Source organism: Homalodisca vitripennis, chromosome 4 (assembly GCF_021130785.1).
Source record: "Homalodisca vitripennis isolate AUS2020 chromosome 4, UT_GWSS_2.1, whole genome shotgun sequence".
NCBI lineage: Eukaryota > Metazoa > Arthropoda > Insecta > Hemiptera > Cicadellidae > Homalodisca > Homalodisca vitripennis.
Window position 1 is genome coordinate 38162997 of NC_060210.1, and position 14890 is coordinate 38177886.

Here is a 14890-nt window from a genome sequence, read left to right on the forward strand (position 1 = left end):
GAGTTAAGAATACTATTGATACCTGTAACTACCCCAAATTCCCTCTCTCTCTAAATGTCTTGAACTTTGTTTTTATTAATTGAATAACCAATTTTAAATTACACTGCAGTTTGGTTGTCTTAAAGTATTACCTGTACTTTAGGGGGTGGTGGAGGGTTAATGTAAAAATAAAATTTGAAAATGTGCATTAATAGTTTTTTTTAATTCATTTTTTTATATACAATAATTTGGGTTCCAAATGTTTATCGATGAATGAACAAATATATTTAGTCTCTAGAGACCAGAGAACATTTTGGAGTTGTGCTTATTACACTGAAAATAGTTAACATTTCTGAACAAATACATATTTTTATAAATATTACATCTGACACTTGATGTTCCATCTTTTATTGGTTTATAAGCCAGCCCCATGGTAATTAATATTTTTCAATTTAATAACTGTTAAATAAAGTGTTTATCACAGATCTTTTCATAAACTTTTTATTTTGTAATTTCCATTTATTACAAGAATATGTATATTATTAAATGGGTATTGAATGTGACTATAATAATGTTTAAAACAATATTGCATGAACATATTGAATAATACCAAGTGTGTACATTTAGCAGAACAAAAACCCCTGCATTAGAAGTTAGATGATGGAGCTGCAGATGACCAAAGATGCCAAAGTTGTGACTGGAAGTGACATGGAGAGATTGTGGACAGAATTTGGATGTGCCCTACAGATAACTTACAATATTATATTCATCTGCTGTTATATGTGTTAGCTAAAAGGATCATAATTTTGTTGTTGTATCAAGACGCCTTTTAAGTACTTGTAAGTTAAAGTAGCCACTCTTAAAGTGTTTTAATAACCAAGATGTACAGTTTACTTTATAACACTTATGAGTGTTTGTTATTTATAGTGAAAAAGTGTACACAATATAATATTTTCAGCACCACAGATTAAAAAACAAATATACTAATCCAATTCTTACTTGAAAAGTCATCATATTTAAATTATATTAATTTATTTAAAAAATGAATTAGTGACACTGAATAAGCACAGAACGTATTGTTTTCACTTATATTTTGCTGTACATAAGCCCTACAACACATAATTTTAATCTCATAATTTTACTTTTAAAACCTAGAATATATTTCTTATAAAAAGTCTACCACAAATTATAAAATTTGTGAAGGAAATAGGTTTTTTTCTGGACATTTGTCATTGTTCAGTGATTCTTGTAAAATTTAGCATGCACAGAATTATTGTATTCAGTTCATTTTCAACTTAAGACGTGATGATGATGAATCTCCTTATTTTGAGCAATTATCCCTAAGAACTTAGAGATCTTCCTTTACTTAGTCTGTGGCACGCAATAATCTATAATGGTCCAGGTTATTTGGCCCAAAATTTTGTTTTTATGTCTGACATTTGTGGTTGTAGAACTTGTACAGATGCATCTTTATTATCAATTCCAATTCATCAGCCTTATATAATGAATTTTTCACTGTATCCGCTTGTAAATTGTGAAACGCCCTCCCAGATAATATCAGAATCATTAACAAGCGTGATCGCTTTGGGGCCGAAGTTAGGCCCTTACTACTGAGGACACAGCTGGTGTGGTGATTGGCGGTCTTGTGGTCGCACTGGGGTAACTGCATGTAAGCTGAGTGAATGGAGGATGAAAGCTGATAAGGATAATTTTATTAGTTATTATATTAGAGATATTTTTGCTAGAGTTCAATCAATATTATTTGACTACTTTTTTTTAAATGACTACTTCTTTTGGCGGGCTATGGATTTATGTTTTCCATGGTGGAAAAAATGTCATTTTGTGTTGCGGAACGTAACGTCACACTTGTTCACTCTGTAGCCGCTGGGGCTATTGCGCCCATTTTTTTGTCAGGAAGGGCATTTCTCCATTCAGTGGCTATCCAGGCATGCTATCGCTCCTTGTTGAAATGTCTACTTCTTTTGGTGAGCTATGAATGTATTTTTTGCAAGGGGGAAAACTTTTGTTTTTCATCATGCATTTTTATGTTTTCCACATGCTTTCAAAGTAGAATGACGGCTTTACCAGAATGTAAACAAACCAATGTAAAATAAACATCTGATTTGAAGTAACAAAAGATGGCGTTAGAGAAAACTCTGTTAGCAAAGATTAAAAGGGAAATATAAAGCGCAATAACATACAGCATTATATAAGATAAGGAAAATAAAGAAATGCTTCTGTAATATAGTAGTATTTTACAATGATTTGTTTTCTAACTGTTCAATCAGTTTACTCATATTATTATTGACGTAAATGTCTGAATATTGCATCGTCTGGATCTGTCCCTGCTTCTGCATACTTTGCTTGGTTATGGAATTTTTCATGCCAGATTATTTAAGCTCCAATTCAAAAATTTACAAAATCAATTGATACTCTGCTATTAGTAGCTATGTTGACTTTAGCACACTACAAATCTTCTAACGCCAAACAATCGTTGCAAAAAGACTAACATATATAAGTAAATTACTGGTTTTAATAAATCTACTAATTTATTTATTAATATATTTTCATATATTGTCATGTATTTATTATTATGATTTTCATAGATCACGATATGGTATTGACAATGATGTTTAAGAAAGAACAATAGATTAAAAAGTTACAATATCTCAATGAGCAATACAGTTTTATGTTTCATTTTAATGTTCCTTTAAGAATTACTTTACTACTGTGGTATTCATACATAAGTTATTTAATGCAGTTATAAGCATGAAATTCATTACAGAAAATGCTGTCATCATGTAGACAATCCTAATTATGAAGCTCTCTGTTACGGAATGCAGAACTGAAGCTAGAAATTGCAATAAAAAATGCATCCAAATTGATCTTTCAAAGAAAATTTACTCAAAAGAATTTAAATTTTATTTTAATGGTCTCAGCTTGTTGCTTTGATCTTGTGGTCGGTGTTGGTTCTAACGATAATAAAGTCATACGTACAATTTTTAATTGAATTTCAACAATACTGTCCATTAAAATTAACTGTGTTACCGTACTTTTGGGTTAAAAGTCTCAGCTGAGAGAAAATAACAACTTCATAAAGAATCCAAATGTAATAAAATTCTTAATTTTGTTCTATAATACAAAAAATTGTATAAAATGTATTCTAAAAAATTAACCTTAAAAAATTGTAATGAGAAATATATCAGTAAAGCAAGCAATAAAACAAAAGCCATTTGGGTAGTTATAAATAAGGAATTAAGTCATAATACAAAATAAAAACAGGATTACTTGGACTTATCTTAAAATGTAGACTATTTCAGCCAACTTACACGTTCTTGTATACATTAGACAAGTAGCAAACAATATTTTAAGCTCTTTAAAATTATATTTAAATTGTTCTATTGCTTTAACAACAGAAGATAACTTTTAATGTTTTTATTTTTATCTACATCAAAATTTATAAAAATTACCTTTATGATGTTTATTTTTCACATAAATACAAACACTTTTTTGCTAATTTAAAATAGGCATTTCTTGTAGTATTAGTGGAAAAGACAATCCAAACATAGGTGCCTCACTGAGGTTAGCAATAGGACCAGTAAACAGAATCAGAAATTGTTACCATAAGCTCCAAAAATGGTAGGTCCTAGGTTTAACCTTGGAATTGTGCTGTAAATTGTGTTCCAATGATATTTTTATGTTTTATATTTTCTGAGGTTGAAAGTTTTAGAAAATCAATTGAACAGTCTGGAAAAGTATTCAACTATTTTTTTGTTTACATCCATAGTTTTTCTGGCTTTCATTACAAATATTGTCTGAATGTTGGTGGTAATTTAGTTATTAAATTTTACATTCATCACTGCTTAAGCCAACAAGGTAAGGAACATAAACATGTGTTTTTACTCAATTCCCTCATTCAAATACTGTCAAATTAAATTGTATTGTTTATTCTTGTTGTTGAAAACAAATGTTTTAGAAAGTTGTTTTAATCTCTATAAGAACTTGATAGTATATAAAGATAATGTAAAATGTTCATCAAATAAATTCCAGAATACGTTCCTGTCTGGAGAAAAGCAATTGGTTCTTCGTTGCTAAGGCAATATGGATTCAACTTCAGTAACACAGTTCTGCTTATCTGACATCAACAATAGAATACGTGATTTTTCAAGTTACTTGTAATTTCATTCCCATTTCAACTTTTTAATATCAGGCAAGTGAGTTACTTACTCTAATATTTGTTATAAGTAATTAGTGGTTGTGACTTTTTCATATTGAACTTCGACTTTAAGATTTATATGTAACAAATGCTTCCTTAACTCAATAGACTTCAATTAGTATGTAAATTGATAATTTAAATAATATTGGGAACAGACTAGATTAGTCTATTATAACAATCAACCTAACAGACCATCATTTCCACATATTAAAATTATCGTCTACCTTGAACAAAAATAGAAATGAAGAACAAAGAGTACAAAACTACTTATTAAGATTTTGTACCTAATTACAAGTAGAATAGAATATATTTATTACATCATCAATATAAAATAAATTGTATTGCAATAACTAATAATAACATCAATTCTTCATGGCATTTACTTTACAAACTGAACCTATTCTTTCAACGTTCCATACAGTTACACGCAGTGACACATTCATACACATTCAAACGTACAAAATTTGTGGAATAAACTCCTAGGATTGCAACAAAGCTATGTACATTTGGAATACAGATTGAAAACCAAAATATTAACACAGATATAAGATTGTTGAACATATAGTTGTAACTTGTGGTTATTGACACCACAATGTAACTAAATTAAAAAAGGGATTATCTGTAATGAATGATCTACTAGACAAAGTACCTGGTTTCTCTCTCTGCATTTATGGACCTGTTCAAATTGATTCCTTACAAATCATTATTTTATACCTATTAAGCCTTTAGGTGTTACATCCATGCATATAATTTGTTCACCTGACAAATTTGCTTAGCCTATTTAACCCATTATGCGACTGCACTAATAGAGTGCTACTAAAATCAGTTCTTGCAATTAATATTAGTAAAAATATAGGAGTTTGGGAGGTTAGCCATAAGAGTTGAACAGTAATATTGTTTATTGACTCTTAATACAGTATGTAAATTATTGAATTTTGTTTAGCTCCAGTTCACCTTCCTTGTATTGCAGCGTCTGGTATCTGACGGTATCCTGTCTCAGAAAAGGAAGGTGAACTGGAGCTGAACTCAAAATTCAATTGAATCAACCTTTCCTAGCACAGCTACAGTTAATTTTTTGTTTCTTTAAAACAGTCATGAAAGATTTTCAAGGAAGGAGACAGTGAATTAGAATTGGAAAGTGTTGGGGAACACGGCTTGCAAGCGATTCTCACACTGCTTGTGTCAGTCACTGATTGTGTGATTACTGACACAATTGCATAGTTTGTTAGTAGTGCACTGCAGTTTGTTGGATCAGTAAACATAATAAGTGGGACAGACAACTTGACAGTTGTATGTTAAAATGCAAAAGAAAAGCCTGTATAGTGATTATATTAAATATGGATTAATTTTTACTGACAAGAACTGTTTGTATTTATCAGATTGCATTATTTGCAATGTTGTTTTGAGGAATTATGCCATGAGGCCTAGACATTTGAAACCCTACTCTATTGGAAGTTTTTGAATCGGAAACGAGAAAGTTGTTGAAGATACATCTAATGTTGCAACTAATCAACATCTCTGGTTCCTAGTACAAATAATCCTCTTCATCACATCATTTATTTATGGAAGCAATTTTCTAGACTCCAAGCACATCACAGTAACATTGGCAATCATAAGATTAGTACTAACACCTGAGAGCAAAGAGGATCTTCCCAAAACGGGTTAATACATGTTCCAATTGTACTTTAGACATTGAGTAACTTTCAATTTTGGCTATATTTTAACAACTTTAGTATGCACCTTTTTACACTGACTAGTTCTACATTTATGTCTCATCATAGGACATAAACCCAACATTCATCTACACCAAACTGTAGAATAAATGTTTATACTAGTGATAGTACGATACACCAAACTGTTTAAATTTGCTCAGAGCAAAACTTTTTAAGCTCTTAAGCGATGTAATGAATTTTGCTGACATATATTTATGTTACTTCATGAATTCCCTCTTCCTAAAAAACTGTTATCTGTCACAAACATAATAATATAAAAAATTCATTATCAGTACTAATAGATAGTAGATAGTAATTAGCACAGTAAATAGTAGATTGGAGGAAGTAATATCATCTCACTATTTGTTTAAAGTTAATTATTGGTGATATTTACTAGCATTATATGATTAAAAGATGAAACCTTAGCTGTTTTATATCAGCACATCTATTAGATGTTGCAGTAATTTTAATAATTCAAGAAAAAGGAAGAATTCAGAGTTATCAGCCAACAGATAATACGTCAAGAGGAGGATAACTCGTGTTTCCCTGATCAGTGCTGTGTTACCTGAGTTGGGCTTTGGCAAAACTTTTGTGATCTCACAGACTGATTGTAAAATGCTTCAGTTTGGTTACTCATAATCACAAACTGTTCATAGGTTTAAGATCCTCAAATCACTAACTACACTTGTAAACAATAGCTTAAATGCATTCATGTTAACTGTCTTCAAGGCATAGGAACCACGCTTGACTTTTACAATAACTGCAGACTGGGGATTTTTCTTGCCATATAGACAACAATTAACCCAAACTAAATTTAAAAATTTTAGAACAAACAAAGAAACTGCTGGGTGTACATTAATAATAATTATGATTTTAATTATTACTACACAAAATTAAATTAAATTAACTATTTATTGGTTTATGATGAGTAGTTTCTCAAAAGTATAAAAATGTATAACCTTACTTACACCCTATCAGTTACTCAGGAAGCCAAAATCTCTTAAATATGTTACCAAGCAAAACTATTAAGAGTTTGAACATCTCTTAGGTAGATATATTCAAATAAATTCAACTTTGTAACATCAAAATTCTGAACTAGAAAAAAACAACTTAAATACCAATCTAAAGATCAATATTTTGTTCATATAAGAACCATAACATTTTCACCTTATTTACTGAGGTCATATGGTGCTGATAAAAATAGGTGTTTTAATAACAACTAGCAATTTAATTCCTCTGAAAATAGAGAATGGAAACATTTTGTGGATTTTAACTGATCACAATTTTGTGTTCTAAATTAATGTTAACCCTATGTTCACCAATATTTCTCTTTCTATTCTTGGTAGTGGAGAGTTAGCATTTGTCAGACTTGACCATCTTGTTAATAATCTTTTAAGTACTATTTCTCTTTATCTAAGTATTTTAATTCTGTTAAATGTCCAACAAAATTCTGTTAGCTTCATAATCCTTCCATCCTGAAAAAGAAACTTGAAACAAAGAAGCACTCTAAGTTATAGTTTATTTATTACTCTTTTATGGAGAATTTTTGTATACTATTCTTTAATGAATAACTTGTCACAATTTCTTATGTTTATTACAGAATTATAAAACAGGCAAGATGAATCGTCTGATTGAAACCAAGAACATTTTTAAATTCATCACCAAAGAAATCACAACAAAATGTGCTGCCAAAGGACAAAACATCAGCACTGCTTGTGCATTGAGGATTGTAAGTTTTTGGATAGGTAAAAATATGTACATACTAAATTGTTTGTGTTCTATATTACTATTGTATATTTGGTTATGAATATTTTTTAATTTTCCACTTTTCATTCTATCTTCATGTAGGTCTAATAGCACAAATAGAATTAAAATAAACTTTATAGACGTTTACCTTTTAAATAAATGGTTAATCTATAGAATTTTTCATACCATCAAAGTACCATATCTCAGGTTTGGCACCGAAATTGCAAGTGGTATTAGACTGTAAAACACTATTGCCTTGCAAATGAATAATATTTTTTCATGCAACATGTACATGATTTGGCAAATGTCACAAATAAATACTTTATTGAATTATCTTATAGGTACCTGCATGGGCATGAGAGAAGTTATAACGTACCATACTATGTAATAGTGATAAGTTGGAGTATATAATAACAAAAAAATGAAGTTAGGACATAAGATTATAGTCCTGAGGTTAAAAAATTATTGATTTTTGGATGTATAGGTATAACATTTATGCCTGTTACTTACTTCAGTTAAATTTATTCACTTTATATATACACATATATACACAAACATATATATACTAGCTGTTACCCACGGCTTGGCACGCAATCTTTAGAACTGAAGTCTTTATGTTACTTAGTAAAAGCAATTATGATGTAATATGATGGGAGTCCTACAAAAATGTTAAAACGTAAGTAAGTATACATCAGGTAGATATTTAAGTTCATGGTAAATAGTATCAGAGTTTAACTTAATTATTATATCATGTTTGGCATGTGTAGGAGCATTTCTGGTTCTAATTAATTATATACATAACGTCACACCCGATCAAGAAAACACAAATCTCGGATCACACAGGTCTCGGAAACTTACTTCGGTCAAAAAGCGTATATTTCCAGTCCTTGTCATATATTTCAGGTCCAAGATATTTCCAGTACAATAGTAGAGTTTGCCTTGTTGTTCTGACGAAGAAAAAATATATATACTTACGTAGGACCGAGATGTCTACTTCTGTTAAAAAGTGTCTACTTAAGACCGTTTAAATTCACTTACCTACTATGTTACAGTTTAGCTTGCTAGATTGCCTGGATCAAAATACTATATACGTTCGATTATCTAGTTCTCGGAAATCTATTTGGGTCCAAATCGTGTTGACATAGTTGAGTTTGCCTTGTTCTGATGAAGAAAATACACACCTAAGTAGGACTAAAAAGCCTATTACGACCTAGGGGGAAGTCCTACTTACTTCTTATGTACTTTCGGTATAAGAGGAAAATCCCTATTAAAGTTATGCAACATTCAAAAATAATGGTTATTAAAGTTTTGAGTTACACTTGTTTTTCAGATTGTAGCCAGGGAACGAATGAATCGTTGAAGCATGTTAATATTCATTTCCTCTGTTTTTCCATAAGCCATTATTAAAATGTAATATCATAATGTCAAGGAAGCTCACCAGTTTAAAGTAACTTATGTGAAAACATTCATAACTTTGTTCATTAAGGTTAGTTTTATAACAGTATTTAATGCAATATATGATTTCAATTCGTCACTGGTGCAATCTGGAGTAAAATTTATATATTAATGTTTTATTTACTATCTGCAATACACTACCGATCAAGAAGTTTACTTCTTATTGATAAAATTTAAATGTAAACAGATGTTTCAGAAAGTTTGTCAAATTATAGCTGTCAACAGCTGTTTAGTGCCAGTTTAATTTGAATTATGAAACGTAAAAACTACAGTTTTTTCTGAATTCCAAAATATTCCAGGTAACTTTTCTTAACTGTTTATTCATAAAAATCTTCCTTGGATTTCAATGGACATTTTACAAAAAGAATTAACCGAATTGGTCCAGGCGTTCTCGAGATTTGCGCTTACTAACACATTTTGCGATTCATTTTTATTTATAAGGTATATATATATATATATATATATATATATATATATATATATATATATATATATATATTTTATATATATAGTCTGATTTCCAACTGTCAAATGTACTGCGCTATAAGCACGATTAGGATGACAACGAATTTGTGACAACATAAATTTGTGAACAATCTGAGTACAGTCATGTAACATTTTAACAAGTGACTTAGTAAAACATGTAATGGGCTATAGGTTTAAAAGTTTTCATTTAACCTCAGTAAAATCTGCTGCAACACATGTTGTGTGTACTTCTCCTACCTTTTTAATAATCTAGGTAATGAAAACATACAAATTTACTGTTGAAATTGATCTTAGAGCAAATCTTCTTATATAAGTTTCTATTTAACATGTATAGTAAACTATTCCATCTTGTCAAGGATATTAACACAATGTTTCAAATTTCAATGAAAACCTTTGGTACTGTATTGGTGATCATTAAAGACTTATACTAGTTGGTAGCAATGTTTCCTATCTCTGACTTATGTGTCACAGATGAAGATCACAATGCAGAACCCTGAGTACGAGTTTGGTGCTGAGATGCTGACCAGAGGACAGATACAACAGCTGATCATGACGTGTGTCAGCAAGTTAACAGACTCCATAGGGTCCTCATCTAGGACTATAGAGATGCAAGTTTACTTCAGTTCCCACTATGCCACCAAAGGTAATCTAAAATCTTATGAGTAAATTTTTAAAGTTTCACTGTATATGTGTAAAACTTTTGATTTTTAATGTTTTTATACCAAAATAAATACAAAAGTGTTAGCACATAAGAGCAATATTAAACTTAAACATGTTTTTTAGTTGTCTAAACACACCAGTATTTGTTTATAGGTATAATTATGAGAGTTTTTTTCAGTGTTTTTAATGGCTATTCAAACAAAATAAACTTTTTCTTACTTCCTGTTTAAATATAATAAAATTACACACTTTACAAGAAAGATTAAAAACTTTGAATGCGTATTAATCTATATCTTTAAAACAAGACTCGTCCCATAGTTTTATGACTAAAAACAGTAGCATGTAAAGATTGTCCTTTATATGGCAAAAGTCATGGACGTTTTTACTACACCTGGCTTTAATAAAACAATCATTAATAGTAGCTAAATGGAGGTTATAGTTTTTTGTTTCTTACATCAACCATGTATCTTCAGGGTTTTAACTCAAAAATCATATTGTAATATTGCCTAGGTAAATTCTTACTTACTATTTTAAATTTCCTATCATTAAGTCAGAAGATAGCCTATTAGGTTGGCTCCTTCAAACAAAGGTACAATATTGTGGTTGTCTTGTACATTGCATGTTATAGCTATGATTGTTCACAAGAGCCTAAATTTAAAAACTTAATTTACAAATTAACACGTTATAGAAACATAATGTAATTTTCAAATAAACATTTTAGTTATCAGTCTTTTCTGACATTTCATTTTTCTACTGAGATTTATTTTATTTAAATTTGCTTATATATACACAAGATGTACTTTATCTGTGTATGAGTGTGTTTTTAAACACTATGTAGGCATCACTCAAGAATCAAGAACTTTATTTTCCATTAAGTAAACAACTTACAATAGGCATCATCACGAAGTAACAAACAATATTAAGTTGTCAAGTCCAACATGTCACAGTTCATACACGTACTCTTCACTAATAACTCTATAGGAAATAAATATTTACATAATTCTGAATATAATAAGATAAATGAAAGCAAATAATGTTAAATTAATATACTTTTCTATCTCACTTAAATATGTCTCAAATAATTTCACAATTTCACAAGCCATCCTCATTTAATCAATACTTTTAATATTGAACACCACAGTGTCAACTATTGGTTTACACACCACACACTGCTACAGTAAACATATAGTAGCAAATGTATTAGTTACTACAAAACAGTGGTCATGAAAATCCATGCAAGTTTTTCTTATGCTTATTTCACATCGTGACTGTTTCTTTAGATGGTTTTTAATTAGTTGATGTTTACGTTCACAGAAACATTTTAGTATTGTTAAAACTTTACATAAAGCAAATAAATGTCTCATAAATCTTTAAACCTTCCAACTTTTAATACCTCTGTGCTTATTAGCACAGATATCTTGTATCTTAAGATAGCTTGCAATGTTAATAGATGGTGGGATTTAAAAGTTTTGAAAAAAACCTAAGATATCATCAAAGCATCCAAAACTGTATTTTACATTAAAAACCGTTATTATTTGTTATGCCAGGAGAAATATTATTCATAGATTGTGTAAAGTGCACTATTTTCAAAGTGAGAAAAGAATAGAGATACAATTCTGTATACTATAGATATCACCGTTTACAGACGAGATCATAATGGAGCACCGACGCACAGTCCTGTCTCGTACCGAGCCATTGATAGCCGAGATTAAGGATGCTGTAGTTACCTCCAATGAAGATATGAGACACCTCTACCGTAAACTTGTAGTAGTGATTACACTCCTCTCTGGTCTGGGCAATCCGACTGCTAGCACTGTGCTCAAAGAGGCTACAGGTAAGATTGTAATCCCACCACAGCTAATGATCTCCGGCATGAGTGTGTGTTATCATAATAGTCGAGGTAAGGCTCCTTTATAAAATATTACAATTAAGGTGATTGGTTTTGTTACGACATTTAACTTTGTAATACAAATGACATTTAAAAAATGTGCAACTTCACTTTAGCAAGTGATCAAGAAAAGTTCCTATAACACCCATCTCACTTTGTTATACTGATGTTTATATCACGTGGTTTTAAATTTAATAAACAAACTGTATTAAATTACACAAATAATTTGTATCTTGGATTATTATTCAATTAGCATTTTACTTTCCTTTTACGCCCTTTATTACACCATGGGTCTGAGTCAAAATAAATACATTATTCCTAATCAGAAAATATACATATTTTTTATCAAATATAGCATTATAAAATCAAGACAGAAAGAAATTTTCATGTTAATTAAGGATGAGCTAGTGCCATATTTTTAAAGTGAGAACAACTTTCACTGTAAGATAAACATTGAATTATTTGTCCTTGATCAGCATATAAAAATAAGTGTGCTCGAATTGATAATTATTAAATTACAATATCTAACCGCAATAATATGTATAAATCAAATATATGTAGTTAAAATTTGCCCAATATGTCCTTTCGTCTATGTACCTCGATCATTTTTTGAAAGGGGAAAATGTCTAGAAAATAATTTCATAAAAATAAAGTTGGTTGAATTCTCCACATCAAAGTCAATTTGGTTTATAAATAGTGCAATCCTCATTAGTTTGTCACTGATATAATAATTATCAGAATTTAAGTTCTCATCCAACTTGTTAATTTATTATAATATTGCAACCATTTACATTTTGATATACTTTGAACATTTCAAAATACTTCTCAAAAGGAAAGGGAGTTAAATTATGTTTATTTTAGTTAATAGAATGAAGAAGTTGTCACATTAATATGCATTATCAAATAGAACATTTAATTTTAAAGGTATGTATATATATATATATATATATATATATATATATATATATATATATTTTGATCTTCCGATCATATGTTAGTTTGGTTATTTAAACACATATGTGAAAGAAACAGCCAAATACAAAATAATTGAATCGTAAAAAGTGAGGGCTCTGTGGTGTAATGGTAGCACATTCACCCGGCAAGTGAGCGATCCGGGTTCGAGTCCCGGCGGAGCAAGTACTTTTTGCGATTTAATGTTTATTGAAATTATATATATATATATATATATATATATATATATATATATATATATCAATATATCAATATATATATATATATATATATATATATGAATGCTTGTCTGTATGCCCTTTATAGACTCAGAAACTATTAGTCATAGTCATAGTCATAGTCATAGATCTTTATTCAAAGCTGTATTTGACTTGTATTTTGACTGATCATTATGAAAATTTGTATGCATAGATAGTTATGTATATTAAATAGCAAAACACTATTTGAAGGTGCTAAGTTATGATGTATATTTGTCTTTAAAATAAATTTCTTGTTGAACTTAAAGCTTGAGTGTGAGACCACTTTATAATAAAGTACATATGCGTGTGCAATAGCTATAAACATATACTTTTGATAGATTTTCTTGATAGTGGCAAAAAGGCAAACTCTACATCGCTGTTGGGAATATAATTCACTTGAACCATGAACCAGAAGTACTCATAAACGGGCAAAGCTTGCGAATAGCGTGCAAAGCCACAGGAAATAGCTAGTTGTGTAAATAACATCTTAGGATGCTCACCATTATTTGGCACAATTCAGATGATGAAGTCAATAATATTCTGATTTTTGTCAACATTTTTTATTATTTTCTAGTAGCAAACTGAGGGCGTACTTGTAGACATTGTAGATTAATTCGCATACATAATTTATTTAGTTTTAATATTTTAAGCAAAACACTCAAAAATTTATAGAAAGGAAAGAAACTGAAGACAAATGGAAAAGGAACATATTTACTGTATATTGCTTGACTTATGTGAGACCTAAGGATATCTAATAATGTGTTTCAGCTGCATTACACAGTGTCTTTCCACTGTCAGAACTGACCCGCTTCATGACACTGTCTGATGATGACAAAATGCGACAGATTGTTGAACTGAAACAGATTGTCTCAGGAATTCGGTTGTTCAACAGGGACTCCCACAAGGGTGGAGAAGGCATTGATGATAGTAAGTTATCACTATCTATGTTAATTTTTTAGTCATTTTTCAAAAACATATGTTTTATCATTCTCTGTTCAGGAAATCCATATTTCAGTTAAGAATCCTATTTAAGTATGCTTAACTATGTTTCTATGGCATTTTAGATTCATAGCCATGTAATTCTTCTTAGCCTTTGTAATGTAAATTATATATTATATATAAACAAGCATAATAAAGGAATTAATGTATTCCTGTTTGAAACAACACCACACTAAGCGGAGTATATCACAACAGTATCAAAGGAATAAAAAATAAATTATATAAATGAAGTAACACAAATCAAAGTATGTTCCAGTAAACTATTGGGGAAACCAGCTGAATCAGTAAGGAATTAAATGAAAAGCTTTGCTAATCATAAATTGTATGCTGAAACTGACTTTTAAACAGAACAATCCTGTATTAATCAAACAAAAAGTGTCAGCCATGGATAGGGTTTGGCAAAAATTATACAAGACAATCATAAATCATATGCTGAAACTGACTTTTAAACAGAACAATCCTGTATTAATCAAACAAAAAGTGTCAACCATGGAAAGGGTTTGGCAAAAATTATACAAGACAAACTTCGTCATAACCT

The 14890-nt window shown here is 29.9% G+C and overlaps 1 protein-coding gene across 2 annotated transcripts in view; it reads left to right on the forward strand.

The window, feature by feature from the left end:
• Window positions 1–3914: 3914 nt before the first annotated feature.
• LOC124359170 (cilia- and flagella-associated protein 206) overlaps window positions 3915–14890 on the forward strand; it is a 36527-nt gene continuing 25551 nt past the window's right edge. Inside the window, exons 1-5 of one of the 2 annotated variants that reach the window (XM_046811685.1) lie at window positions 3915–4193; window positions 7508–7636; window positions 10066–10237; window positions 11900–12088; window positions 14122–14280. In XM_046811685.1, coding sequence (XP_046667641.1) covers window positions 7526–7636; window positions 10066–10237; window positions 11900–12088; window positions 14122–14280 — 631 coding nt within the window. In that variant the 5' untranslated portion in view covers window positions 3915–4193; window positions 7508–7525. The remainder of the gene's footprint in view (window positions 4194–7507; window positions 7637–10065; window positions 10238–11899; window positions 12089–14121; window positions 14281–14890) is intronic. The other variant, XM_046811684.1, reaches the window with a different exon arrangement.